At 40.9% G+C, this 12,557-nt stretch overlaps 1 protein-coding gene across 1 annotated transcript; it reads left to right on the top strand.

Moving 5' to 3' along the window:
• Positions 1-419: 419 nt before the first annotated feature.
• Positions 420-12,226, top strand: LOC109952522 (olfactory receptor 142-like). The gene is made up of 4 exons (XM_020587646.1): positions 420-1,462; positions 7,044-7,153; positions 7,235-7,348; positions 12,059-12,226. The coding sequence occupies exons 1-4, from the start codon at positions 475-477 to the stop codon at positions 12,224-12,226; spliced, it is 1,380 nt and encodes a 459-aa protein (XP_020443302.1). The 5' UTR covers positions 420-474.
• The last annotated feature ends 331 nt before the right edge of the window (positions 12,227-12,557 follow it).

Raw genomic sequence — 12,557 nt, 5'->3', positions numbered from 1 at the left:
TGTAACCCACTGTCTTCTGCTGCATCCTTCAGCCTTGAAAACCTGTGTCTCTGTCAGCCTTTTGTCTCTTGTATTGTTATGACCACACCCTGAGAAAAATACATTAAGGAAAACTGAGTGAGTCAGTGAAGGACTGGACTTATGTCATGTCCCTCTGTGCCCAGTCTGTGTTTGTGGCTGCTCTCAGTGCAACAACAAAACAGGATGAGAGTCCAGGAACTGCGTCAGTTTGGGTTACACTGGGAGAGCTCTCAGTGAATAACTGTGGCACCATCAGTTATGAACATGGACATGTAGGAGCTGGGAGCTGAATGTCAGCTTCCACAGTTTATAACCATATTACATTCTTTATTCTCTGCTCAAACACTGTTTAATGTGCTGATTGTTTGACATGAGAAATGTGATGTTGGGTTGTGCAATTTAGTACATGCGAGTATTTTTATCTCTAAATTCTTAATTTATGTTTTGAATTATATGAAGTGTGTTAACTACACTGATTCTTTGGGCCCAATAGTGAATCAGCTATGCTGCTGTGCAGACATGAAGAGCAACAACAGCCTGCCTCCTTCCTATTTTCAGTTCACTGTGTTTGCTGACCTTGGGCCCCTCAGATATCTTTTCTTCAGCCTCTCTCTGTTGATCTACATGACTATAATCTCTGCTAATTTTGTCATTGTTCTGTCAGTCTGCCTGGAGAACTCTCTGCATCAGCCCATGTATATTTTCATCTGCTCTCTGTGTTTAAACTCTCTGTATGGCTCGACCGGCTTCTTCCCTAGGTTCCTGATGGACCTTCTGTCCAACACTAATTTCATTTCACCTCCATTCTGTTTCATTGAGATGTACGTTACTAACACTTATGTAGCAAATGAGGTGCCTCTCCTCACAGTCATGGCCTATGATAGGTTTGTTGCTATTTGCCAGCCTTTACACTATCACAGTAAAATGACATTTAGGACGGTGCTGCTGCTTTTGATTCTTGCTGTGCTGTACCCTGCATGTGGTTTAGGCTACTTTTTCTATCAGGCCATCACTTTGCCTTTGTGTGGAAACAAACTGCAGAGGGTTTTTTGCATCTGCTGGTCTATAATCAATCTCTCCTGTGTCGACACAACTGTGATCAGCACAGCAAGTCAATGTATTGTTGTGACATCAATGTCCATCCCCCTGTTCTTTATCCTGTACACCTACCTGCGCATTCTGCTTGTTTGCAGGAGAAGTTCATCTGAATTCAGAAGAAAGGCCTTACAGACCTGCCTGCCCCACATAGTGACTCTTGGGAACTTTTGTATCTCAATATTCTGTGAGTTTTCAGTGAGCTGGTATAATGTTGTTGAACTAACTACTTTTGCTACAGTTTTATCTCTGGAGTTTCTGATCATCCCTCCCATTATTAATCCCATTATTTATGGCCTGAATCTGCCTCAGATCAGAGCAGTAAGTTCTGGATTTCTAAGGGCAGGCAAAAGGCTTTGTCTTACATAATTCAAAAACCCAAGCAGAGAGAGAAGTTAATGAAGCCTTAATTCTATTATTAATATTTTCTTCTTCTAGAATATTGTAACAGTTTTATCTCTACAGATATTTTGTTCACATTTGTTTTAAACAAATCAGAATAAATTTGAAGAATAATATACCTACCTTTACTGACACTTGGAATCCATCTCTAACCTCTTTTGAGGTGAGGCAGAGGCCACACACATTCCCACAAACTCCTAAAAATATAACAAGCTGCTTTTTACTTCATTATTGTTACTGTTATTAGTCCTCATTGTCCATGCTTTTGTTTTGAGTTTCATACCTATCAATCAAAACAAATTAACTGAGAATATTACCTACCCCCCCCTTCTCTTTTCCTCTTCCCTCTCTTTCTAGTCATTTACTGATCTGTTAATTTCATTTATTTTTGTTTTATGAATGTGTTTACCTTCATAACTGAGTGTATATATAAGTATGTGAATGGAAAAGTATATAGTATATAATTGATATTGCTTTATTGCTTTTTTCTTCTTTATTTTATTACTACAATCATTAATTTTTTATCAAACTGTCTTTTCATTCCTTTACATTTATACCCCCTCCATTTTCCTAATTTATTTGGTTTAATTCTATTTTCCCTTATTGTAATGAACATCAGTCTGCATAAACTTGGATACACACATTACACACTTTCACACACATAACTTAATACCCTCAGTTAATAATCCCTTTGCCTCTTTTGGTAATGTCTGTTGTCTCATGAACTATGTTATGTGCTTTGCCCTATAAATGTGTTATTTTGTGTTGCAATAAAAAAAATTAATTAGATTTGAAGAAATTAGATGCTACCAGAAAATAAAACACCCTGCACCAAATTAGTTAGTTAATGATTTATTGTTTTAGTGTCACAGCTATATTTCAGATTTCAGGTTATATTTCAGATACTCATATTTAAAGTATACGAATAGATGAATCATTTGAAAATATTTGTACTGTTGTTTTGGTGGTTTCACAGTTTTTAGCTCATTTTTAGTTTAGCTTTTTAGTTCACTGTATGGTTCAGTGTAATCTCCCAACTTGGCTTCCAGCAGCAGAAGAAGCTGTTTTTACCACACAAGACAGGGCCTCAGGGCTGAGTAATTACACAAACACTTCAAGGCTCTTCTTTTAATTTAGATTATGTATAAGTGGCAAAAGCCAAAACCTTTGGGCTTTGTTAAAACATTTTGCCTTAACTAATGCATCAAAAGTGACAAAAACAAGGCTCAAGTAAATATAACATGTTAACCAGTGTTTGGTGTTGTCTGTTTTGAATTTATATCATTATTTGTAATCTTAATTTTCTGAAAGTGCATTAACATTTAGAGAGGCAGATTTTTCACAAGCGGAAACACAAACCAACAGTAGTTGTCTCAAGGTCTCTTAGCTAGGATACATGTAGTATAGTGATTTTCTGTGCAGCACACTCAAAGCGCTTTCACACTATTTAGTCAGTTACCCATTCTCACTTCCAAGCACTCACACATTCACACACCAGTGACTTCACAGGGAACTTGGGGTTTAGGGTCTTGCTCAAGGCCACTTTGACATGTGGACTGGACAAGCTGGGAATCAAACTGGTAATCTTTTGCTTGATTTGTTTTTAAAGTTCTAAATGGCTTTGCTGCTCTTTCTTGATGAACAGAATTTTTTACTCCCTCGTGCATGACCGAGTGCTCATGTCATGTAGCCGGCTCCTCATCACGGTCCACAGGTCTCGGCATAGACGATCGGGTAGCCATGCTTTTACTGTGGCTGCTCCTAAACCGTGGAACAGTTCGCACTATTACCGACTTGGCAATTTTTACATCTAAAGACTTTTCTTTTTTACATTAACCTTTAGTTCTTGGTTGAGCTTCGACATCCTTTAGTTGCATTTGTTTGTTCTTTTATTTTGTATTGTGTATTTGAGCTTTTAGATATATGGGCACAGTGTTTGAGAAGGTGGTAATGTGAGCGATACAATAGGAAGCCTACTAACCTAATGGAGGTGAGAATGTGTGCACGTGTATGCGCATACACCTCATGCGGTATAAGGGCTGGGTGTGCACCAGGCACTCATAAATCTGCAGAGACAGCAAGACAGGATATCATGACTTTAGAGCTAGATGCTGTGTTTGTTTCCGTGCACACATAGTGAATCAAGTAGTGCCTTCAACAGGGCCCACAGCCACGGCACACTCAGTAGTTCACATAGGAGCTGAGTAACCTTTCTGCTGACAGCTTGACCGATGTCCACCACACCTGACAGCACCTCACCGACACCTGCACACACACATAGCCAAGAAAAAAAAAGAGAAAGTAACAAAGATGTGCAGTAAGGAACATTAACCACTGCGGTGTTCTGGCTTTATGGATGCACACTGATCCAGACTGAAATGTCTCAGCAACTACTGGATGGAACACAGTGAAATCTGAGTCAGACATATGCTCCTCTGGTGAGAACTCTTAATGGCCAACATTTCAAAATTCCTTTTGTGTGCTTCAGTTAATGACAGAAGCTCCAGTATCCTTAAGAAGTAAGGATTTGAAATAAGGTTACGTTGTTGGACAAGTGCTAGGCAGGAAGTAGTGTGTGCAGCGTCCCATCACAGACTTGTGATTCATTATTGATTTATACATATATAAATATATTTTACTGTATAACCTGTATTGTAAGACTGTGTACTTGTTATAATTTTGATCTCTCCCTAATCTTGACAATAAGGAGATACAGTGGAAAGAATTTTAGAACCGGTGGCATTGAATTTTTTGTTTTTTCTATTGAACATAATAAACTCTGTCACAAAAAATTAAAGTAGCAAAGCATGTTGTCTGTTGTGTCACAGCAGATGCTTGCATTTGGAAGTTTCTACTGAGCAGATGGCGAAAATCTGATTCCTGAGGAGGCCTGCCCCCTGAGAGACAATACCACCATCAAAATTAGGGTTTATATTAAACTCAAATTAATCCCAGGTCAGGATTTAGGATAAGGATAATCACCTTTATTGGCCAAGTATGTTACACACAAGGAATTTGTTTCTGGTACAGAACCGATGGCAGCCATCTGCGGCGCCACCTCAACCGACGGCTCTAACCATCGGGGGCAACGGGGGTGTTCAGTGTCTTGCCCAAGGACACTTCGACACATGGACTGCTGGCACCGAAATTCAAACCTTCAACCTTCTGGTTGGGAGACGACTGCTCTACCCACCCTACTCGCCTCCCGCGACCGAGATGAAGTAATGATTTCAGTGAAGGTGAACAGAGGTCAATGAGGCTCTAATGGACACTGACACAGCGATTTGTGTGTTTCTCACCATCCTCATGGTGATCATCCAGGCTCACCTAAGAGCAAAGAAAAACCCTATCATTATTATTATTATTATTATTATCAAGATAACTGGTGTTGTTGCCGGAGTGTACTGGGTATACTGTGTTGTTGGGACTGTGTTTAATTGCTCTCAAAGGACAAAAGACATAATGACCTGTTGACCACCTCTGGGAATCACAGTAAAAATTCTCTGGTGTTAAGAGCCACAGTCATTAAGAGTGTTTGTAATAAGTTTGAGTCACTGTGTCAGTTCTGGCTGATTACACAGCTAAAAGGTATTTACTAAGAGGAATGTCCCATGAGGCCTGCTCACTGTGACCACTGGGTCATAATTTGCTGTTTGCAGAGGGGCCGTAGTCAGGCCTGTGCCGAACACACACGGGAGGTGGCCACAGTAGAGGACACTAATGACACTCACTACAGTATCCTTGCATCAGCGTTGGACCTTTTGTATGAGGTCAGGTCAGTTTTAGTTACATAAAATGTCACTAATTTGCCATAAGGGGTAATGGTGACTATGCCTAAACGCATTGCATCATAATGGCCAAAATTAGCCACAGAAGACCCCTTATTGTCAAACACCTTGACTGGCAGCTCGCTGGCGTCATTAAGTGTGTGTGAAGGAGGCAAAATATGAAAAAGATATACATTTACTCAAGTACTGAATTTAAGTACAGTTGTGAGAGTCTTGTACTTTGAGTATGTCCATTCTCTGATAGTTTATCCTGCCTTATACTGCCATTCACTACATTTCAGACTGAAGTACAGTTCTTTTTATGGTGTATTATATGGACAAAAGTAAGAGGAGCTATGGTGCTATATGAGGATGTCAGGAGTGACAGAGAAGTACATCAGAGTATGACAGTAGTGAGATGTGCTGTAGGTCAGACAGAGGAGTTCAAGGTGGAGGTGGGGCTACATCAAGGATCGGCTTTGAGTCCCTTGTTTGCTATGGTGATGGACAGGTTGACAGATGAGGTCAGACAGGAATCTCCGTGGACAATGATGTTTGCAGATGACATTGTGATCTGTAGTGAGAGCAGAGCAGGTGGAGGAACACCTGGAAAGGTGGAGGTCTGCTCTGGAAAGAAGAGGAATGAAAGTCAGTCGTAGTAAGACAGAATACATGTGTATGAACGAGAGGGAGGGAAATAGAACAGTGAGGTTACAGGGGGCTGAGGTCAAGAAGGTGCAGGAGTTTAAGTATTTGGGGTCAACAGTCCAGTGTGACAGGGAGTGTGGAAAAGAGGTGAAGAGGCGAGTGCAGGCAGGTTGGAGCGGGTGGAGAAAAGTGTCAGTAGTGTTGTGTGACAGAAGAGTGGCAGCAAGAATCAAAGGAAAGGTGTACAAGACAGTAGTGAGACCAGCTATGGTGTATGGGTTAGAGACTGCAGCAGTGAGGAAAAGACAAGAGGCAGAGATGGAGGTAGCAGAGATGAGGATGTTGAGGTTCTCTTTAGGAGTGACCAGGATGGACAGGATTAGGAATGAGCACATCAGAGAATCACCAAGAATCAAAGGAAAGGTGTACAAGACAGTAGTGAGACCAGCTATGCTGTATGGGTTAGAGACTGTAGCAGTGAGGAAAAGACAAGAGGCAGAGATGGAGGTAGCAGAGATGAGGATGTTGAGGTTCTCTTTAGGAGTGAGCAGGATGGACAGAATTAGGAATGAGCACATCAGAGGGACAGCACAGGTGGGTTGTTTTGGGGACAAGGTCAGAGAGGCCAGATTGAGATGGTTTGGACATGTGCAGGGGAGGGATAGTGGTTATATTGGTAGAAGGATGTTGGAGATGGAGCTGCCAGGCAAGAGGTCAAGAGGAAGGCCAAAGAGGAGATATATGGATGTGCTAAAAGAGGACATGAAGTTAAATGGGGCAAGAGTAGAGGTTGCCAAGGATAGAGTTAGGTGTAAACAGATGATTCACTGTGGTGACCCCTAACGGGGACAGCCGCAGGTAGGAGAAGAAGATATGGATAAAAGTAAGACCTCACTGATCCCTTCGTAAAGGCGACAAATTACCCATCAGAATAAAATGGATAGCAATGGAGTTTATTTCGAATGTCACATGACCAAACCAGAAAATGGGTCTCATCACATCCACTTTGTTGGCAGTAACAGTTGACACTTTATTCAATTTGTGTCAGGTTTGCTCTGACACCCCTGCCTCTCCTCCCTCTCTTTCTCTCTCTGTCTCTCCTCTCTGCAGGCTCTCTGTCCGGGGTGTGGCACACGGCTGTGCTGAGTTACACAGCTGAGACTAATTGCTTCATCATCAACCTCCTATTTAAGACTCTGGCAGATGCTCCTCCAGTGCCAGTATGTTGAGGATTACTTCAACGACACTTTGGCTCTCCCTGTTGACTATTCTGAAACTACTACTGCTTTCTGCCCCTGCAGCTCTTCACGTCTCTCCAGCTTCCTAGCCATGCCATCCCTGTTCTTCTACCTCCGAGTGCTCCAACAACACTTGCCTCATCTCTCCTGGCTGACATCTTCCCCCCCTGCTCTCAGGTCAGTCAGCATAAGCTACTACCAGCTGTAATCATCCTCTCCTGTCCTCTCTGCTGCAAGAGCTTGCTCAGACAGCAAAACCTAACTCCTCTCAATGGACTGCCCTGTGAATTCTCTTCCCTGACGAACCTACTCATCCCCAGTCTCAGCACCTCATTGGACCTCTTCTCAAAGACTATCACTATTTTCCCGCTATTTTTGCTTCTAATAAAATCTCATGTTGGAACTGTGCATCTGCCTCCTGAGTCCCACCTGCTTGCTCACCTCAGTCCTGCAAGTGAGCGATCATAACAATTTGTTAGTTATTTAGTTGGAAGTTTAACATTACAACTTAAATAATTTTATTTGTTTCACTTGCTCTCTTGCATGACATAGGCTTTACTGATGATTGGATCTTCAAGCACTCACAAAAATATGACATTGTAAATTTCAGTCAGATTATACAAATATTCTTTTTCCTCTCTTGGAGAAACAAAAAAACTGGTGGAGTGTCATTCCGGTGTATAAGGCTATCCCTAATCAGGACTACTACCATTAGCATACAGGTTACATACCCTCATAGTCGCAGATGTATGATGTAGCACATAACACATAATTATCCTTATCCACCTCGGTGTCAGGAGTCTTAAACATTGTCCTGCAGATTTGATGGATATCGATAAATCAGTACTTCATTCAATAGTTCAGCACAGGACTTTTAACAGAGTATTTCTACACACTGAAAATAGCCGTGCTATAAAATAAAAAAATAAAATAAAAGCAAGGATATCATGATTCTGCCCCACTGCTTCCAGTCTCATGCTTTTATTTTGACATCACTTCCTGTTATAGTCTCATATAACTCTTACAAAATGAGCTGCAGGAGACTACTGAACAAATCGTCTCCTTGCAGTTAGAAGTTACAGAAGAGGAGAAGGAAGGGCTACTATAAATGTGGGAATGGCCACTAAATAATGAAGGAGAATGCCAGCAGATGACAGACAAGCCAGAAGAGGATGAGAATGAGATGCCTGAGCTAGAAGGAACTGCACCGGGGACAGAGAATGTGTGGAGTGGATGCAAAGCTTGTACTCCCCTAGTCCTATGGAACCAGCAGACTTCTGCCAGGAAGAAATGGAGGAAAATGCAGACTATCTGGTGGTGGATGAGTGGAAATTGAGGTTGAGAAAAAGGAGGAAAAGAAGGAAGAGAATGGGAAAAGGAGTTGGAAACTAGAAAGGAGTGGGTGAATGCAGAATACATGGTGGATGATACAGGAGAGGCCAAACTGGACCCGGAGGGGAAACAGAAGAATCGGCAAGAGAGGCTGGAGGAGAGAGAAAAAAATATTAAAATGGTATGGCAGAATGCATAAAATAGAAAGTTAAGCTTTTAATAAGTGAGGATAATCATGTGTGTGTTTTGTTTGAAATAATCATTAGTCAATGTGTAAGAATAAAATGAGAAATGATTGTATTAGAAAAACAATAGAAGTGATTTTACATCCAATCTAATCTAAGGAGTAAAAAAATTCTGACTCACAGAGAAAAAGGGAAGCAACACACATCCCTGCAAAGAGGAAGTGCAAAAAGTGCAAAGTGTGTGTATGTGACAGAGAAAGCGACAGGGGTTATTAAGAAATTAGAAATGATGGTTTTGAGCCTAAAAGTAAAGATTTGGAGAGCAGGAAGGCACCGAGGGACAATGGAACTGTGCCAAAGCCTCATGATTCAGCATGAGAAAACTCTAAATTCCTGTTTAAAAGATGACTTACGGAGGAAGAGAAGAAAAACCACCAATAGAGCCACTATGGAGAGTGGGATGATGGCGAGGGACGATTTACTGTGCCAAAGCCTCATGATTCAGCAAGAGGAAACTCTGAATTCTAGTTTAAAAGATGATAATCTGAGATGAAGACTTTTTGACAGAAAGCCACAATCCAACAAACTCAAACCAACTGAAGACTGGTGATTGTGAGCAAACCCTTTGACTTTTATTCAGTGTCTTGAGAGCTCAACCATAATAATTTTAATCAGTATGATCATTTTAGATTGATGTTTAGAAATGGTAGTTGCTGATTTATTTAGATTATAAGCCAATCAAGACAATTATTGATGATTTTAAGGTTTATATCTTATTGCTTGCTGCTTTGCTGTAACTGTTTTAAGCTTCTATATAAAATTCCTGAAAAGGTTTAATACTGTGTGTTTATTCAGTCAAGTTTTGATGTTATTAATTCTTGTGATTTTAGTGGGTTTACACTTGTACACACACGTGGTAATGTTCAAGGCTGTTTAAGACTATAATGTAAATAGTTTAAATGCAGCTTCCTGAAAAGGGACTCAGTGATGATTGAAATTGACAATTTTCAGAAAGTCATTTAAAAACAATCTAAATAAACTAGTCAATTGTTTACATTGTTTATATTACACACATTATAATTCAGATGCCCTATCTTAGAACACAACTTGATAATGAGTTTAACCATATTGTTCAACAATCAACAGTGTTAATAATATGCCAACCTTCTCAACAGTGTCTCAGAGAGTTAAAACAGGCAGTAGCAACCTAGCGGTGATAACAAGCTGCCTGGCTGCGGAAACCTAACGATGACAACAGAAAGCAGTACTTCTCTGATTGGGCTTGTTGCCTGGGTGAATTCCATACAAACCAGCTGGCTGTTGAGAGGGGAGGTGATGCTTAGAAAGTTATATCACAAAATATTTCATATAAAATATCCGGCTGTTTACTTATTACATAATATACACTATCCTTTAATTTTACTATCCTTAATAACATCTTACATCAACTAAATACTATGCAAAACAAATATGGTCTTAAGTGGCCAGTGTCAGGGTTTTTATTGGTTATATTTATTTAAATTTTTTATCTCGCTTCCTAGTGCACATTCCTTTGTTTGTTTACACATTACTTCTTTACTTTCTGTTCTCTCAGCCTTATATTGTTTACATGCTCTTTGCTATTGCCATACATAAGGATATGTACAAACATATACCTAAACCTCACTCTCCCTGGTTGTCAATCAATGAATCTATAGCATTAATGCACGCAAAAACTCTCCTCCTCTCAAAAAACCCACCAAGTGTAGAGGGATTGAGCCCGTTTATAAGCATGGTGAGTTTGATAACCATGCCTTACCGCCACACCGTATTCTAAACCGGCACGACACATTGTCGATAAGCGCATGACATCATGAAGCGTCATTTGGGGAGTCACGTGATATCTCGCTTGGTGAAATGAGGCATCGAAACATCTTACTGTAATACTTCTGCTTTGAAAGACTGATACTGTGTTGAGCCATCTGCCTCGAGTGTAACATCACTAGAGATCACCACACCCCGTTGGTATCTTTTCCTTCACTTTCTGTTCTATTTGGACTCTTGTAAGTTGTGATTTTTCCCCTGCTTCATCTGTGGATTCTGTGTTTTGATCATTATTAGTTTGGCTCCCTGGTTTTTGTGTTTATTGCGCCCTGACAGTTTTGTTATGTTTTTCTTTACCTGTCTATACTGCACTGTCAGGTTGAGCATCTGTTTACCTCTTTTTTCCTTGTATTTCTTAGTTATTTTAAATTACTTTGAATCCTAGTCTCCTTTCTGGGTCTGCATATTTGGCTCCTTCCATGCCTGAAACTTAACAGCTAATTACAAATAAAGAAGTCTTTCTCTGTATAGCTCACTATAATCAATTCTGTCGTTTTCAGTTAATAATATAGAAAGTTCAGTCTAGTCAGGGCCAGATGGTAGTGGAGGTGAGACTGGTGTGCTAGCTGGGGTAAACTCTTCTTTAGCTAAAGCTAGCTTTTCTCATACTTGCTAACAACAATGCAGAAGAAACCAAAAATAATCAAATCTTTTGATTATCTGTATTCATGCACTTCTGCATGCCCACCAAGAATTATATAAGTTACACTGAATTTGTGATCCATCAAGCTTTTCACACCCAAAATGTTAATCATTCATGCAGGCAGATAACATAGGCACTAATTGAAAATACCTGAAAAAACAAGTCTCACTTTGAGGATTGCAGCAATGCAGAATTATTTTATTAGTCCAATAAAATAAGTAAAGCAAAGGGGATTGAAGTAACATTTTCTGGACTGAATTGTAGGACTAACATGTTTGATTGGATTTCTCCTAGTGAACTTTACATAAATAAATACTGTGCCGAGTACAATCTGGAAGTCCCAAAGTCAAAATGGGATACACCTCCAAAGGTGGTTGAGAATGACCAATGATCCTGTGGGTGCTTCAAGATACAAACTGACAAACTGGTAATGGCCAACCAACCGGACATAGTAGTGGTGGACAAACAGAAGAAGAAGGCCGTACTGATAGATGTAGCAATCCCAAGCAATAGCAACATCAGAAAGAAGGAACATGAGAAGCTCGAGAAATACCAAGGGCTCAGCTAGAAAAGATGTGGAAGGTGAAGGCACAAGTGGTCCCCTTGGTAATAGGAACATTGGGGGCTGTGACCCCCAAACTAGGAGAGTAGCTTCAACAGATCCCAGGAACAACATCTGAGATCTCTGTCAAGACGAGTGTAGTTCTAGGAACAGCCAAGAGAGTCCAAGATACTGCGCAGGACCCTCAAGCTCCCAAGCCTCTGGTAGAGGACCCAAGCTTGAAGGAAGAAATAAAAGACCGTCCCGAAGTGGCGGGCGGGTGGGGGATTTTTTTTATATACACATATATTGTGGCTGTGAAGGAAGACCATATACCTATGGAGGCCACGGACTGCCTCCCACAGTCCTCAAAGAGGAGCCCCTCTGGGGACCCTGCAGGCTTGGCCTGTGGGAGTGAGAAACATGCCAACGAGGGAGAGAGAGCCCCTTTTCTGGGTGCTTGGACACAGGCATTCAGCCTGTGGGAGTGAGATGCATGCCAATGAGGGAGCAACCTTTTCTGGGTGCTTGGACAGGCATTCGGCCTGTCAGAGCAGGAGGATGCATGCCGACGTGGGACGATGAAACTGGCAGAGCCTCACAGTAGGGAAACTGAATTCCTGCTTCAAAGATGATTGATGAAGAAATGAAGAATTTTAACAAAAAGCCACAATCCACCCGGCCTGGTGGGGAAAGGATGGCTTGAAAAGAAGACATTTGTAGACATTTTCATGCCTTTATGAAGATTTGGACCAAAAGGAGACTGTTTATAGACCAAAAAAAACATTGTTTATCTGAATTTGTCCTATTTCTCTCTTTGAG

The sequence above is a fragment of the Monopterus albus genome, unplaced genomic scaffold (genome assembly GCF_001952655.1).
Source record: "Monopterus albus unplaced genomic scaffold, M_albus_1.0 scaffold469.1, whole genome shotgun sequence".
Lineage (NCBI taxonomy): Eukaryota > Metazoa > Chordata > Actinopteri > Synbranchiformes > Synbranchidae > Monopterus > Monopterus albus.
Note: the sequence above shows the minus strand (reverse complement) of the source record. Positions and strands in the feature narration are given on the sequence as shown.

Bases quoted from the DNA above. Each gene is read 5' to 3' on its own strand.
- LOC109952522 (XM_020587646.1), top strand. From the start codon at position 475: ATGAAGTGTGTTAACTACACTGATTCTTTGGGCCCAATAGTGAATCAG. The intron at 1,463-7,043 runs GCAAAAGGCTTT...TCCTCTCTGCAG, and splicing joins TTCTGGATTTCTAAGGGCAG to GCTCTCTGTCCGGGGTGTGG. The intron at 7,154-7,234 runs GTATGTTGAGGA...CTGCCCCTGCAG, and splicing joins CAGATGCTCCTCCAGTGCCA to CTCTTCACGTCTCTCCAGCT.